At 43.8% G+C, this 17725-nt stretch overlaps 1 protein-coding gene and 1 long non-coding RNA gene across 2 annotated transcripts; both read left to right on the top strand.

Moving 5' to 3' along the window:
* Window positions 1-6393: 6393 nt before the first annotated feature.
* LOC144698347 (uncharacterized) lies at window positions 6394-11439 on the top strand. Its single transcript, XR_013580502.1, has 2 exons — window positions 6394-6549; window positions 10575-11439. It is a non-coding gene; the product is annotated as an uncharacterized LOC144698347 (long non-coding RNA).
* A 2051-nt stretch (window positions 11440-13490) lies between these two features.
* On the top strand, window positions 13491-16775 carry LOC144698322 (uncharacterized). The gene is made up of 2 exons (XM_078570277.1): window positions 13491-13531; window positions 15148-16775. The coding sequence occupies exon 2, from the start codon at window positions 15596-15598 to the stop codon at window positions 16628-16630; it is 1035 nt and encodes a 344-aa protein (XP_078426403.1). The 5' UTR covers window positions 13491-13531; window positions 15148-15595; the 3' UTR covers window positions 16631-16775.
* Window positions 16776-17725: the final 950 nt, after the last annotated feature.

The following is a 17725-nucleotide window of genomic DNA, read 5'->3' on the forward strand; positions in this document are numbered from 1 at the left end:
CACCTCTGTTTTAAAAATATTCAAAGACTTTGCTTCCACAATCTTTTCAGGAAGGGAGTTCCAAAGACTCACGGCCCTCTGAGAGAGAAAAAACTTTGCTTCAGCTCCGGTTTAAATGGGTGAACCCTTATTTTTAAACAGCAATCCCTAGTTCTAGATTCTCCCACAAGAGGCAACATCCTCTCCACATTAACCCTGTCAAGTCCCCTCAGGATCTTATATGTTTCACTAAGGAGTTAATATACTGCAGGTGCTGGCTATCTCAAATAAAAACAGAAAATATTGGAATTCTCAGCAAATCTGTTAGCGTCTGTGGAGAGAGAAACATACTTTTCATTTCAGGTCTGTAACCTTTCATCAGAACTGCACTGCATCCGAACGGTTAATTTTGCCTCTCAATCCAAAGATGCTGCAAGGATTAGTCAGGGAACTCAAGAAGATAAAGAAAATCCCTTTGAGGAATGGAATCCGAGGAAAATGAAGGGTGAAATGCCCGACTGACCAGAGACAGTCAAGGCATCTTTCCCTTCTTTAAGACGTTGGAACATTGATGTTATCAGTGAAATTAACTGATCTGAGACATTGAAAGGATTCTCGTTACTGCACATCAGGAATTCAAACCTAATATCGGCTTCAGGACAATCAGAATATTTGGTAAAAGACAATACATGGGAAGGCTTTAAGGAAGACGGCATTGGTTGTAGGAGAGCTGGTTCCCGATGACATGGATGTGTCAGCAGTGGGTGGGATCAGACTGTTTCCATGTATCCACAATGAGTGCCCACCCTTTATTTTGAAAGAATAAAACTGATAGAGAGTGATATTCATCTGGGTAGCGGCAACCTGAAGATTTGACTCACCTTCACCCTGGTTGGGATACCATGTAGTCTGACCTTTTATAAGTCTCTGTGGCGCAATTGGTCAGCGTGTTTGCCTGTTTATCGAAAGGTTAGAGGTGAAGTTGTTACTGTTTTCCCTCCATCAGTATTCATTGTCACACAGTTCCGCATTGTCACCGGGTACTTGGGCTGCAACAGTTCCCGCATTGTCACCGGGTACTTGCTCTGACCAAATGGTCTGTTTAGGTTGAACACAAGTGACTTCTTAACCAATAAGAAGAACCATTGCTGTTAGCTGGAACATGAAATCGATACTTTCCCCGTTTAAGATAGTTCTTAAAGCTTCCACCTTTGACAGAGCTTTTAGTCCGGATATGTGGCTCGGGGTCACACTTTATTATATAATGATCTCGAGGAACGCCTTGTGATGTTTCATTACGTTAAACGTGCTTTATAAATATAAGTTGTTGTTGTAAGACACACATAGAAAGGGCCAATCTCCTCTTTTATCTTTTACGCTGCTGCTTCTCTCTGCAACTTTTTAACATGAAGTTGCACAACTAATGTAAATAAAATTTGTGATTTTAAAAACGCTTTCACCCCTCAGGGAACTGAACATATTGACAATCCCAGAGGAACACGCACAGATATATACACCAAGCATGACAGAGGCCTAAGGGGAGACAGGGGCGAATAAAGCATGGATTTCACTAACTTGACTCAATTTTTGATCGATTTCCAAAAGCAAATTTCCTGAATGGAAATCAGAAAATACTTGTGTATTTGGATGGGTTTTCTTCTTTTGAAATGATAATTAATTCGGTTACAATCACAAAAGGCAAAAATCCTAGTCAGCAGGATATTTATATTTACAACAAAGGTTGTAAATCTCAAAATGAGCACCATGGGATTTGTGTTGCACAGTGACTCGCTTTCCTGTTTCCAAGATAAATACTTATCCTGTACGACATTCCATTCCCAGATCTAAATTATTTTAAACCAATTAAACTATCTGATTGCACTTCCACTCACACTTAAATAAACACGCTTGGATAATGCTCTTGCCAGGTTTCAAACTGCTGCACTATCACATGTGAAGCGAATATGACCCCACTCGCCTCTATAAACCCTGCGCTGTAAAGATCCCAATGGAGCTGTCTGGAATGTTAAACGGTGACGTCATGCAGCAGCACTTTGGGTCTTTGTTTTGAAGAAATGGAATTCGGCTGTTCTCATTAGGAATGCTGGAGACAGACTGATCAACAATGTCATCATCAAATGGCACAGCACAGTATCATCAAATAGCACAACGCACATCCACCAACATCCACGCATCGTGTCTGTGTCCCTTGTGTACAAAGAGCTTTCTAATTAATCTCAATTTCCTTCTCTTTCTTCTTAACCCTGTTTCTTTTTTCGCTTTGAAGCTATTGTCCAATTCCCATTTGGAAACTCAGAGTTGAGAAAACCAACATTGAAAGCTTCAGCTGGTTCCTCACCTGAGCAAATACGTCAGGATTGGTTTCCGTGCACTGACGTTTGCAGTGCTTTATTTTGGTCGGAAGAACAAGGCAGTATAATTTTCAGGGTGATCTGGAATCAATCGGGCCGAATGTCCTCTTCCTCTGCTGTAGCCATCCCAAGATTTTATATGAACAGCATTAATACTCTTTGAAGGCTCATTGCTGTGGCCGAGTGGTTAAGGTTGGATTCGAAACCCATTGGGAATCTTCCCAAATAGGTTTGAATCCTGCCGACTGTGCTGCTCCCTTTACTTCCCTTTCGGTGCCTCCAGAATAAATTATTGATGAAACGAAGTCAAAAACCTTCCAAACTCTCCCATGTGTTTTTCCTGTCTGACTTCCATGTTCCTTCATTCCCGTACATCTGCTAGCATTCACCAAATCTCCAAATGAGCACCATTGGATTTGTATTGCACAGTGACTCGCTTTCCTGTTTCCAAGATAAATGCTTATCCTGTAAAACATTCCATTCCCAGATCTAAATTATTTTAAACCAATTAAACTATCTGTTTAAGCATGTGATCGAACCGGACCTTTGGATATCTGTAACAATCATTTATCCCTGTTCTATGAAGAGGGACAATCTGTAACAATTATTTAACCCTGAGCTCTGATAAAGAGTCATACGGACTCGAAACGTTAACTGTGTTCCTCTCCGCAGACACTGCTAGACCTGCTGAGTTTTTCCAGGTATGTTTGTTTTTATCCCTGTTCTGTAACAGACTCGGTTGGCAGGTTAAAGAGGAAACGTATTGAGAATGTCGATACAAACTCAGAAAGAATAAGGACATGCTGAATCAGAATAAACGTCTTTTATAAATTCAATATGAAATCAATTGTGTAAATAAGTAATAATTATAACAAAACCAGTATCAGGAACCTAAGTCCAGCTCATTATGTCATGGGGTCAGATAAATTATTTTAATTAAGGCAAACTGTACATGGATTCTGCAGAAACTGCTTCTTTGAAAGTGAATTGGACAACTACCTGAAGTGGATAAACATCATGTTTATGAAAAGAGAGAAGTAAATTGAGACTAATTGGTTCCTCTTCACAACAGAAGCTGGCACAGGTCGGTTTAGTGGTAAGGATTCAGTGCTCTTACCGTCGCGCCCCCGGGTTTGGATAGATATGATGGGATGATCGAATGATTTTCCAACATGTTGTGCCATTTGATGCTGACATTGTTGATCAGTCTGTCCCCAGCATTCCTAATGAGAACAGCCGAATTCCATTTCTTCAAAACAAAGACCCAAAGTGCTACTGCAGGACTGCATTGTAATCAGGGGTAATGGGTACTGTCTCCTGCTGTGTTTCTGTGGTGTAGTGGTTATCACATTCGCCTTGCACAATAATAGGTGCCCTGGTTGGAATCCGGGGCAGAAACATTATCAAGTAGTTGAATTGTTCCTGTTTACTGTGGAACATTAACTGAACGCAGTATCCTACAACCACGTTATGTTCTCTTTTCATCATTTCACAGAATAAACACTCAGCAAAGCAAACGTACTTTTAAACTGGCAGCAGGTGAGTGTGGGCCCGGATATTGCTGCTTTTCCCTGTCTCTCACTGGAGAGCTGAGGAAGCGAGAATAATTAATGGGTTTATTTGAATCCAATAACTTGATAGATTTGGAATATACAATGGTACATGGTTGATCATTTGTTAAATTATATTTGAAATTGATCCTCAGAAAACAATCATTACTGTTGGAAATCATTGGGTTACAGGAGAGGTTGCAATTTATTTTCTTTCTTTTGTCGCTTAAGGACCCAATGTCACCCTGAACTGTGTGACAATGAATGTTGTTTGTGTTTTACATAAACGTGTCATTTTGTGGGAGAAACGTGCCTCTGGTGAAAGAGGCCTGAAATGAAAATAGAAGATACAGGCATCAGGCCAGGTTGTAACACTTTTGAGTATCTTGCCTGGTGGTCTAGTGGTCAGGATTTGGCACTTTCACCACTGCGGCCTGGGTTCAATTCCCATACAGGGAAAGGTGATTTACTGCCCTCGTGAAAATTGCTAAAATTTAGCTGATTAAAACCTCAAAACGCATAAAAGCTCTGCCAGAATCAGTGGAGTATTGCATCGGTGCCAGAAATGTCATCCGTGCAACAGGTCAAAACCAAATACAGAGGTGAATATATGGAATGAGGGAAGGGTTGTGATAGGTTGCATAGCACCAACTGTCGGGATGATGGTGCAAGGAAAAATATAGAGGTAATAGGGGAGCTTTTACTGTTTACACTGGCACAAATATCTCCCAGATCTGGTTCCAACTCTCGTGTTAAAGGAGAAGAAAACTTCTCACTGAATCTTCCACTTTTTAAATGCATCTCCTTCCAAACATTGCAAACTCCTCCTGCATCTTCCATCCTGATATTTTTCTTTGTTTTTTATATTTTGAGATGAAACTGCACAACTAATGTGAATAAAGGATGTGATGGGAAAAATGTGTTCAACCCCTCGGGGAACTGAACCACATTGACATAGACAGAGCAACGCACACAGACATATACACTGAGAGTGACAGAGGGCAAAGGAGAGACAAACACCCCGAAAACAAGGATGTCACCAACTCGGCCAATTATTGTTCAATTTCAGGTTGCAAATTTAGTGAATGTTTGCAAACGAACAGAAATAAGAAACGCTTAAATGATTGGATGGTTTTTTAATTTCATTTAACTGACAATTAATTCCGAAGGCAGTTTGCTAAAGTTAGGGATTGCTGATGATGCTTTCATTAGTCTCTGTGGCACAATTGGTCAGCACGTTCGGCTGTTAACCAAAAGGGGGACATTCATTGTGGACACATGGAAACAGTCTGATCCTACCCACTGCAGACACATTCATGTCACCAGGAACCTGCCCGCCTACACCCAGTGCCATCTCCCTTCGAGTGCTTCGGTGTCTTGTCTGTTATAAAGTATTCTGATTGTCCCGAAGCCGATATTAGGTTTGAATTCCTGATGTGCAGTAACAAGAATCCTTTCAATGTCTCAGATCACTTAATTTCACTGATAACATTAGAGTTAATGTTCCAGCATCTTAAAGAAGGGGAAGGTGCCTTGACTGTCTCTGTTCAGTTGGACAGTCCACCCTTCATTCTCCTCGGATTCGGTTCCTCAAAAGGGACTTCCTTTTTCTTCTTGAGCTCCCTGACCACATCTGGCAGCATCTTTTCATTGAGAGCCATAATTAACAGTTCAGTTGCAGCGCAGTTCCGATGAAATGTTGCAGACCTGAAATAAAAACGATGTTTCTCTCTCCACAGATGCTATCAGATCTGCTGAGAATTCCAGCATTTTCTGTTTCATTTCATATAGCCGGCCACTGCAATATTTTGATTTTCTTTAAATGATTTGTGTTAAGAATGTGGAATCCATGACCAGTAGACTCCGAGATCCATGTCTGAGCTGAAACTATATAGGTAAACTCACAACGTTAACATATTGTTCACCAGCTGGAAATGGAAAGGGATTGACCCTATCAACTCATTGACTGACACGGCAACACAGTCTCAGCGGTGAGAGACTACTCAGATACTTCATGCATGTGAAAGGATTTATTCAGTTAACACTCCAGCTTTAAAAGTTCAAAGGATTTGATCCACAATGGAAGCATTGCTACTGGCAAGACACGGTTTCAATATTCCATGTATATTGAAGAAATATCATCAGTTCACCCCATCTGCTGAGAGTTTAGTGTGTCCAGATCTAAATGTAAGAGTTTGTTCTACTGTTACTAGTTACATCCAGGAGAGAATTGTTGTGGATGTCAGTGCAATTTGGTCGCTGCATCAGTTCACTCAACAATTTTATATGTTGGCCCTATGGCCCCATCGTATTCTGATCAGAGGATATACATTTTGATTCTATATTTCGACGTTTAATGGCGGAACGGTCACCCAGCATTCGCTGCGGCTCAGAATGTGCCCTAACCTCACGAGAGAAGCTCGCTGCGCATGCGCTCATTGACTAGACTTTGAAGCATGCGCATTGCTCTCTGTTTCACGAGCATGCGCAGTACTGGTCTGTGACTGAAGCTGCTCAGAGCGGTTGAGAGAATGTCGAGTGGAGCAAACTAACAGAATTAGTGGGTGTGTGAGGAGGAATGGAGCCAGCGGAGTGGGCAGGGAGGCTTCATAAAGACGCAGTGCAGACCGTATACCCCAAATAACAAGGTACCGGTCTTGTGTTTGCAGAGAACGGGCCGAAAAATCTGGATTTCTCCCTTCGCCAGGCCCGGGGTAACGGCCGCCATCTTTATAGGGGGCAATGTGCAGCATGGCGCATGCGCGGTCATCCTGGTCCAGGTAGCAGGAGGAGAGTATGTTGTGAATTTCTATCCTGGACTGAGGGATGGATTTTGGAAACTCCTTTTACAGGGGGTTAGAAGGGGAGGATTTACACACAGCAAACTCAGACCAAGAGAAATGTTTCTCTTCTCAATTTCTACCCTAGACTGACAGAAATAGATTTTGAGTACTCCATTTATAGGATGCTAGAAGATGAGATATTGCAGATGGGAAATCCAAACCAAACATCACCTCAAAGTCTGATATAATCACTCGATTCATTAGGACCTGGATATTATCGGCCTCTGAGTATAAGCAATAAGTTCTAGGTCATTAGCACTCACTGTGTAAAATTTCTACCTCATATCTCTCCGGTAGATCTTGCCCAAAATCTTTAAACTGTGTCCCTGTACCCTTTTACGATTAGTTTATGGAAACTGCCTTTAACTGGCTCACATAAACCTCAGGACCCTCACATCCTTCATAATGTGTGGTGATCACTGGTTTGCACAGACCCAGATGTTCCGTGTTTGTGTCAGTGACATCATCACACATCGACAATTACACTGTGACATCATCACACATCGACAATTACATGGTGACATCATCCCGCTCCCCGGTATTTCCTCAACTGGAAGATTTTTCTCTGACTCCAGTACTTATGATACCTTTCCAGCTGCAGGCTGCAGCAGGAGAGTTTAAATTTAAAACGGTGAAATTGTTTCAGAGTATTTATACCATAAAATACCATTCATCTACAATTTTGAGTTTTAGTTCTATGCTCTGTTTCTGTGAGAGGTTCCATTGCTCTGGGGCTGGTGTGAGTCCTTTTCTGTGCGTCTGAACCCATGTCCATCCATTCCTCTCTTTCACCTCTGCCCTCCCTGATCACCGCTTTACCATTGTCTAACTTCCTCTGTCTCTAATACTGCGTGTAGTTTAGCTCTGTTTAGGATTTTACTGTTACTCCTGCCGACTGTCTCAATAAGGTGTCCACTGCTGTCCATCCCAGACCATGTGCTGCTGGCTTCCCAGCTTTATCTTCCCACAGTATCTTTCATAGTCAGGAATTGTTTTTCCTGTGCTATAGTCCATTTCTCTTCCACTTCTGAGCTTATATTGCCCATCGGATTTTGCACCATCTTTATTCCCCGTAATTCATTCTGCACATCCTGAAACATTAACTCTTCATTTCACTCTCCACGGATACTGCCTGACTTGCTAAGTTTTTCCAATAGCGCTAGCGAAAGTGAACTGGCAAATTAGGTAAGGGGATGGGCCAATGGAGATGCAGTGGCAGACATTTGAGGGGATATTTCAGAATACACAGAATAAATAGATACATTCAAACCAGAGAGAAAAATTTCAAGGGGACGACCCTCACGTGTAGTTAACTCAGAAAGTTAAAGATAATATCAAACTTAAAGGAAAATCATATAATTGCGCAAAGATGGATGGCAGGTCAGAAGATTGGTGAGAATATTTTAAAACTGCAAAGGATGATGAAGGGATTAATAACGATGGAAAAATTAGAGTATGAGTGAAAGCCAGCTAGAAAGATAAAGGCCGTTAGTAAGATAAGAAAAGAAGTTCTATAGACATTGAAAAATGAAAAGAGTTATGAAAGTGAACATTGGTCCCACAGAATGTGAGTCTGCAAATTAATAATGGAAAATAAGGAGCTGGCAGATGAATTAAACAGGTATTTACATCGGTCTTCAGAAAATAGGATCAAAGTAACATCCCAAAAAATAGCTGTAAATCAGGACCTGGAAGGAAGGGAGGAACTCAAGAAAATTACAATCACCAGTGAAGTAGTACAGAGCAAATTGTTGAAGCTGTGAGCTGACAAGTCCCCAGTTCCTGATGGACTTCATCCTAGGGTCTTAAAAGAAGTGGCTAGTGACATAGTTGATGCATTTGTTTTAATTTATTAAAATTCCCTAGACTCAGGGAGGGTTCATTAGATTGGAAATTAGCAAATGCAACTCCTTTATTCAAAAAGGGAGGGAGACAGAAGGCAGGAAATTCCAGGCCAGTTAGCTTAATGTCTGTTGTAGGCAAAATGTTAGAAGCTATTATTAAAGACATTGTGGCAGAGCATGAAGAAAAATTAAAGGTAATCAGGCAGAGTCAATATGGTTTTGTGTAAGGGAAATCATGTTTAACCAATTTATTGGAGTGCTTTGAAGGAGTCACATGTGCTGTGGATAAAGGGGAATCACTGGATGTGCTGCACTTAGATTTCCAGAAGGCATTGGATAAGGTTCCACATAAAAGGTTCTTGTGGAAAATAAAAGCTCATGGTGTAGGGGATAACATATTGGCATGGGTAGAAGATTGGCTCACTAACAGGAAACAGAGTTGGCATAAATGGGTGTTTTTCTGGTTGGTGGGATGTAACGAATGGTGTGCCACTGGGATCAGTGCTGGAGCCTCAACTTTTTACAGTTTATATAAATGACTTGGATGAAGGGACCAAGGGTATGGTGGCTAAATTTGCTGATGACACAAAGATAGGTAGGAAAGTAAGTTGTGAAGAGGACATAAGGAGGCTACAAAGGGTCATAGATAGGTTAAGTGAGTGGCAAAGATCCGGCAAATGGAGTATAATGTGGACAAAAGTGAAATTGTTCATCTTGGCAGGAAGAATAAAAAAAAAAAATCTAAATGGTGAGAGATTGCAGAGCTCTGAGATTCAGGGGGATCTGGGTGTCCTAGTGCATGAATCACAAAAGGTTAGTATGCAGGTACAACGGGTAATTAGGAAAGCTAATAGAATGTTAACATATATTGTGAGGGGATTTCAGAACAAAAGTAGGGAGGTTATGCTTCAGTTGTACAGGGCACAGGTGAGATCACATCTGGAGAACTGTGTACAGTACTGGTCTCCTTATTTCAGGAAACATGTAAATGTGTTAGATGCAGCTTAGAAAAAGGTTACTAGACTAATACCAGGAATGGGCAGATTGTGTTATGTGGAAAGATTGGACAGGTTAGGCTTGTATTACTGGAGTTTAGAAGGGAAAGATATGACTTGAATCAAACCTTTAAGATCCTGAGGGATTTTGACAGGGTCGTTGTGGCGAGGAACTTTCCTCTTGTGGGAGAATTCAGAACGAGGGGTCACTGTTTAAAAATAAGGGGGCGCCGATTTAAGACAGAGATGAGGGGAATGTTTTTCTCTCAGAGGGTAGTGAATCTTTGGAATTCTCTTCCTCAAAAGGCAGATGAGCTGAGATGAGGGCTGAGTCGGTGATGTTACTAGTGAAAATAGATGGCCTTGGTGAAGATGTGGATTTTTGTTTGGAAGCTCATCTTGGGGTGAAATATTTCACCATGGTTGTGAACAGTCTGGTTCAGTCTCAGACAGTTGTCAGGGAGAGGGATGGAGTCGGTGTCAAGGGAGTGGAGTTTGTCGCGGGGACTGAAGAAAATGACTTTGGTTTTCCCAATTTTTAAATGGAGGAAATTTCTGCTCATCCAGTACTGGATGTCAGACAAGTCAGGACGGTGTGTGACTTGGAGGGGAACTTGGAAGTGATGGTGTTCACATACACCTGCTACCCTTGCTCTTCTCGTTGGAAGAGTTCGATGGTTTGGGAGATTCTATCAAAGTTCTGGTCAAGTTGCAGTGATACAAAATCTTGCTTATCACCTGCATCTCCCATCTCTCTCTCTCTGCTCCAATAGAGGCCAGAGTTTGTATAGATCCAGACAGCATGACAGGTTCCCTTCCCTGAAGGACATTAGTGAACCAGTTGGGTTTTTATGACAATCCAGCAGTTTTCGTGGTCACTTTTTCCTCGTGCCGGCCCCACAAATTCCCAGATTCATTCCGCTCAATTTCACAACCTGCCTTTGTGTTTCTGTGGGTTCTCTCTCACTCCCTTTTTTCTGTTTTAAATCAGTTTCACAGGGTATCAGAAGGAGAGAACTTGTGGTTGGGAAACTGAAACCAAACATCACATCAGGATCTGACGGAGTCGAGTCGCCCAATTTATCGTAACCTGAACATTATCGGATTTTGAACATGGAAGGAAAAAGCATCGTTCACAGTGGGGAGAAACTGTACACATGTCCTGTGTGTGGACGAGGCTTCAGCCGATTATTTGACCTGTCGGAACATAAATGCAGTCACAAAGCAGAGAAGATGTGGGGATTGTGGGAAGGGATTTAATTACCCAGTTCAACTGGAAACTCATCGGCGCATTCACACTGGCGAGAGACCGTTCACCTGCTCCGAGTGTGGGGAGGGATTCACTCAGTCACCCAACCTGCAGAGACACCAGCGAGTTCACACAGGGGAGAGACCTTTCAAATGTCTGGACTGTGGGAAGGGCTTTAAAAGTTCTGGGGAACTGATGTCCCATCAACGTGTTCACACTGATGAGAGACCGTTCAGGTGCTCTCAGTGTGGGACTGGGTTTATATGGTCATCTCAACTCACTGAACACCAGCGAATTCACGCTGGGGAGAGGCTGTTCACCTGCTTTGAATGTGGGAAGGGATTTAATCGGTCATCGAACCTGCAGACACACCAGGGAGTTCACACTGGGGAGAAACCATTCACTTGCTCTGAGTGTGGGAAAAGTTTCAGTCAGTTATCCCACGTGATAACACACCAGCGAGTTCACAAGTAACTACAGTGATGGGATTTTGCTGTTCATCACATCCAGAACTGAACCATATTCATTGGGGTTTGTTTTTGCTGATGTTAATGAACTCCAGCCCAGTTATAGGTTTTAATATTCTGGATAAAATTCAAATCAATCCACTTGGTGTTTTACAGTGTGATGAATCTTTTCAATATCTCTGACACAAGTTAGTTCCTTTCAAAGTGCTCTCCCTCTCACCTCCATCCTCACCTCCAATAATAAGTATGAGGAACCCATGGAGCTTCTATGTCACTAAGATTGAGACAATTCGATCAGCTGCCTCTGCTGCTTCCCTCCCTTCCACTAGCTCACTGGGACAAACTGTCTCTAAAGCTTTCCTTTGTCTGAGCCCTGAACCCACATATTTATCTAGTTTCTCTCCCATTTCCCCTCAGTTCTCATCTTGTCCTTCAGACCCACCTCCTGCTCCATCAAGCCTATTCCCACTGAACTCTTGATCACCCAAACTCTCCCTCATTTCTTTCTCTGTCTGTCTGCAGTCTTTGACACCATTGACCAAATCTTCCTCCTCCAATGCCTGTCCACTGGTGTCCAGCTGGGTGGGACTGCACCCTCTTGATTCCTTTCTTATCAATCTCATTGTAGCCAGAGAATCACCTGCAGTAACTGTGGCTATTTGAGTTACAATTTCACAGATTGACTCACTCAGTAAGTGATCAGATCTCACTGAACTTAGATATAAAAATGATCCATTATCAGTCTCACAGTGACGGTATCTTACAGACCAAGTCTTTCTTAAGATCAATGGAGAAGAGTGAAAACATTCTCGTCCACAACCCAAGCACATAGTGAGAAAAAATATCTGAAAATTCCCTTTAAAATGAAAGGTACAGCAGAACGACACTGCACTGCTCTGTTACAGACTTATTGAAACAGATTCATTGTCACCTCCTCCCTTCCCACATTCGAGGGCATTTTCCACACACTTTCCAGATGACACAGTCATTTACTTGTACTTCTTGCTATTCAGTATTGTGTTTTCACTGCTCACAATGTGATCTCCTCTACGCTGAGGAGACTAATTCCCGATTGGGTGACTGTTTTGCGGAACATCACCATTCAATCTGCAACTGTGATCCTGAGCTTCTGCTCATTTACTGTTTTAATTCTAGGAATCACTTTTGGTCTGAACTCTCTGTCCTCAGCCTCCTGCACTGTTCCAATGAAGCTCAGTGGAAGCTCGGGAAACAGCAGCTCATCTTTTATTTGACACTTCACAACCTCCTAGACTCAAGCTTCATTTCAACAATTTCAGATCATTGCCACCACTCCCATTTTTTTCAGACAGTCGGTTCTGCTGTTGCCATTTATCCCTCCTCTGGACCTGTCTTTTGTTTCTCCTCTTGTCCCATTAGTTTATTTACTTGTCTCATTATCACCCAATGTTGTATCATCATCCCCTTTGTCATTTAATCACTCCAGCCTTCCATCCCATCACAAGACCGTTTGTCCTTTCCTCGTCTCTTTTCCCTGACTCTGTACTTGTTTGTAAACTATTACATCTCCAAATTCTTCCATTTTCTATAAAAAGCCAGCGACCTGAAACATTCACTCTGTTTCCCTCTCCAGAGAAGCTGTTGACCTGCTGAATGTTTCCAACATTTTCTGTTTTGAGCTCGGATTTCCAGCATCTGCAGTATCTTATTTCAGGGTCACAGTGGATCAGTTTTCTCTGACTTATCGTTCCCTGTTTAAAGGTGAAGAAGGGGATTTTAAAGAATGAGACAATAACTGTCCCCCTGTTCGACATGAAACTAAACTCACTGTTAATTCCTCCTCAGTAACAATTGTAAACACAAAGCTTCCAGCCGGGATTGAACCGGGGACTTTCTCATGTAAAGTAAAGGTGATAATCAGTGCACTAGGGAAATGAGTGTGAATCCCCCCCGGACAGAGGGGAACTGACCATCCATCTCTAGCTCTAATTCCCAAACAGAAAATGCTGCCAAGAATCAGCAAGTCAGGCTGAGTCTGTGGCCGCGCTCACCATCTGAAACCGTCACAATGCCCGGCTGATTGACGGCAGCTCCGGACCAATAGGAAGAGGGGGCGGGACTAGGGGACCGAGCGGGAGTGGCTGGTCCTCCGACCAATCGGAGTGAATGAGGGGCGGGGCCGGGCTGGGAGTGAAGCATGCGCAGTGTGTGTAATGGCGATGAAGGGAAGCTTCTTTCTTAGTTTCGCAATCGGTGAGTGGATGAAATGGTGGGGAGAAGGGAGCGATGGATCAGGCCGGTGGGCGGGTTGGCTTCGTAAACATGTTGTGTAAACGGCAAACACAGAGAAAGAACTTATGGTAAACTTTGGACCGTCCCCTTCGTTTACGCCGAGGTTTCTCCCACTTTCAGGCCCAGGGTTAACGGCCGCCATCTTTATTGGGGGCAACGCCCGGCGGGGCGCATGCGCGGCGGCCATCTTTATTGGGGTCAACTTTTTGGAATCTTAATTGACAGAATAAGAACAACTTGTCCATCAAACTGCTTCATGCTTTGAGTTACAATGTCTTATTAATGAGGTGGAACAACGGTATCTGTCCAAGTCAGTGACAATAATTCGTATTTATACTGGGACTTTAACATAATAAAACTTCACAAGGCATTTCACAGAAATGTTACAAAGTAACATTTGATATTGAGCCACATAAGGAGATATTGGGGCAAGTGACCAAAAGCTTGGTCAAAGAGGTCGGTTTTAAGGAATGATTTGTAGGGGAGAAAGAGAGGTGGAGAAGTCCAAGGACAAAAATCCAGAACTTGTGGCCTTGGCAAATGAAAGCACAGTCACCAATGGTGAAGTGATTAAAATCAGGAATGCTCAAGAGGCTGGAATTAGATGAGTTTAGAGATCTCGGAGGGGTGTGTGGCTGGAGGAGATTACAGACATAGGGATGATCACAACCATGGAGGAAAACAAGGATGAGAAATATAAAATTTAGTTGCTTCCTAACGAGGAACCTTTCTGGGTCACTGAGCACAGGGGAGCTGGGTGAACAAGACTTGGTGCGAGTAAGCACACGGGCAGCAGAGTTTTGAATGACCTCAAAATTACAGGGAGGTTGAATGTGGGAGGCCGGCCGGGAGTGCGTTAGGATAATTAAGTCTAGAGGTAACAAAGGAATGGATGAGAGTTTCAGCAGCAGATGAGCTGAGACTGGGGTGGAGTCGGGCGATGTTACTGAGGTGGAAATAGGCGGTCTTGGTGATGATGTGGATATGTGGTTGGAAGCTCATCTTGGGGTGAAATATTTCACCATGATTGTGAACAGCCTGATTCAGTCTCAGACAGTTATCAGGGAGAGGGATGGAGTCGGTGTCTGGGGAGTGGAGTTTGTAGTGGCGACTGAAGACAACGGCTTCAATCTTCCCATTATTTAAAGGAGTAATTTTCTGCTCATCCAGTACTGGATGTCAGACAAGTCAGGACGGTGTGTGACTTGGAGGGGAACTTGGAGGTGATGATGTTCACATACACCTGCTACCCTGGTCCTTCTAGGGGGTGGAGGTTGAAGGTTTGGGAGATTCTGTCAGGGTTCTCCTGCATCTCTCACTTCCCTCTCGCTCTTTCTCCCTCCTCTCCTGGAAGCCCGAATCTTGTGTAGGCCCAGACCGGGTGGCAGGTACCTTCCCTGAAGGACATTAGTGAACCAGTTGGGTTTTTATGACAATCCAGCAGTTTTCATGGTCACTTTTTCCTCGTGCCGGCCCCACAAATTCCCAGATTCATTCTGCTCAATTTCACAACCTGTCTTCGTGTTTTTGTGGGTTCTCTCTCACTCCCTTTTTTCTGTTTTAAATCAATTTCACAGGGTGTTAGAAGGGGATGATTTGCAGTCAGGAAACTGAAACCAAACATCACATCAGGATCTGACGGAGTCGCCCAATTTATCACAACCTGAATATCATCGGATTTTGAACATGGAAAGAAGTTGTACTGTTCACAGTGGGGGGGAAATGATACACGTGTCCTGTGTGTGGATGTGGCTTCAGCCGATCATCTGATCTGTCAAAACATAAATATGATCACAACGGAGACAAAGCATAGAAATGTGAGACTGTGGGAAGGGATTCAGATCCCCCTCTGAGCTGGAAACCCATCGGCGCTGACAGACTGGGGAGAGACCGTTTCCCTGCTTCACCTGTGGGAAGGGATTCACTTAGTTATCCCACCTGCTGAGGCACTAGTGAGTTCACACTGGAGAGAGACCTTTTACATGCCCAGACTGTGAGAAGTGCAATAAAAGTTTTGGAGATCTGATGTCCCACCAACATATTCACACCGATGAGAGACCGTTCAGGTGCTCTCACTGTGGGACTGGGTTCAGGCAATCATCTGACCTCATTGTACACCAGCGAGTTCACACTGGGGAGAGGCCGTTCACCTGCTCCCAGTGTGGAAAGACATTCACTCAGTCATCCACCCTGATGCGACACCAGCGACTTCACACCGGAGAGAGGCCATTTACCTGCTCTGAGTGTGGGAAGGGATTCACTCAATCTTCCAACCTGATGAGGCATCATCGAGTTCACACTGGGGAGAAGCCATTCACCTGCTCCGAGTGTGGGAAGGGATTCACTCAGTTGTCCGAGTTGCTGTCACATCAGCGAGTTCACACTGGGAAGAGACCTTTTAAATGTCAAGACTGTGGGAAGTGCTACAAAAGTACTGGAGAGCTGTTGTCCCATCAACGTGTTCACACTGACGAGAGACCGTTCAGGTGCTCTCACTGCGGGACTGGATTCAGGCGATCATCTCAACTCATTCTACACCAGCGAATTCACACTGGGGAGAGGCCGTTCACCTGCTCCGAGTGTGGGAAGGGATTCACCCAGTCATCTCACCTGCTGATACACCAGCGAGTTCACACTGATGAGAGACCTTTTAAATGCCCAGACTGTGGGAAGTGCTATAAACATTCTGGTGAACTGATGTCCCATCAACATGTTCACAATGATGAGAGACATTTTAAATGCCCAGACTGTGGGAAGTGTTTTAAAAGTTCCAAGAACCTGATGTCCCATCAACGTGTTCACACTGACGACCGACCATTCAGGTGCTCTCACTGTGGGACTGGGTTCAAGACATCATCTCAACTCACTGTACACCAGCGAATTCACACTGGGGAGAGGCCGTTCACCTGCTCTGAGTGTGGGAAAGGATTCACTCAGTTATCCAACCTGCTGAGACACCAGCGAGTTCACACAGGGGAGAGGCCATTCACCTGCTCCCAGTGTGGGAAGGGATTCACTCGGTCATCAAACCTGCTGAGACACCAGCGAGTTCACAAGTAACTGCAGTGAATGGATTTTGCTGTTAATCACATCCAAAACTGAATCATATTCATTGGAGTCTGTTTCTGCTGAAGTTAATAAGCTCCACTCACATATAGGGGTTAATATTCTGGCTAAAAATCAAATAAATCAGCTTTTTGTTGAATGCTCACTGTTATTATCTCTCACACAAGTTAGCTTCTTTTAAAGTGCTCTCCCTCTCCCCTGTCTCCACCATCCTCACCACCAGCAACAAGTGTGAGGAGCTCATGGAGCTTCTTTGTCACTAAGATTGACACAATCTGATCAGCTGCCTCTGCTGCTTCCCTCCCTTCCACTAGCCCACCAGGACAAACTGTATTTAAAGTCCCCCCTTGTCTGAGCCCTGAACCCACATCTTTCTTTAGTTTCCCCACCCCCATTTCCCCTCATGCCACCTTAGTGCTCATCTTGTCCATGAGACCCACCTCCTGCTCCATTGACCCTATTCCCACTAAACTGCTGATCACCCAACTACCCCATGTTCAATCAGATTGTTAATGGTTCTTTCTCTCCAGGTACTGTCCCTCTCTCCTTCAAATCTGCCATCATCACCCCCTCCTCAAAAAACAAACCTTTCACCCCACCGTCCTTACTGCCTCATCTCCAACCTCCCTCTCCTCTCCACACTGTTCGAACCTGCTGTCATCTCCCAAACACTGGGATTCTCAGTGTGAACAGGGTGGGATGTGTTTGGAGACAGGATGTCCCAGTTCTCCACCCTGGGATTCTCAGTGTGAACAGGGTGGGATGTGTTTGGAGACAGGATGTCCCAGTTCTCCACCCTGGGATTCTCAGTGTGAACAGGGTGGGATGTGTTTGGAGACAGGATGCCCCAGTTTTCTACCTTTAAAGGGACAGGGAGAGGACCAGCTGGGCTGAATGATGCTGCTTTATGACATCTCTGCAGTGCCTAGTAACCATTCTCCCTGAGCCCTGCTCATTATGGGCTGGCTTTAGCTCAGTGCTGTTACAGGGAGGGAAACAGGAGGAGGATTCAAGCTGTGTGGAGCTCAGGATTAATGGGGAGAGATACAGGGTCAATTTCTACCTTACTGAGTGAGAAATGTCATTGTC

This window comes from Cetorhinus maximus, chromosome 23 (genome assembly GCF_964194155.1).
Source record: "Cetorhinus maximus chromosome 23, sCetMax3.hap1.1, whole genome shotgun sequence".
Lineage (NCBI taxonomy): Eukaryota > Metazoa > Chordata > Chondrichthyes > Lamniformes > Cetorhinidae > Cetorhinus > Cetorhinus maximus.

Coding starts and splice junctions, on each gene's coding strand:
- LOC144698322 (XM_078570277.1), top strand. CDS start 15,596: ATGTCCCACCAACATATTCACACCGATGAGAGACCGTTCAGGTGCTCT.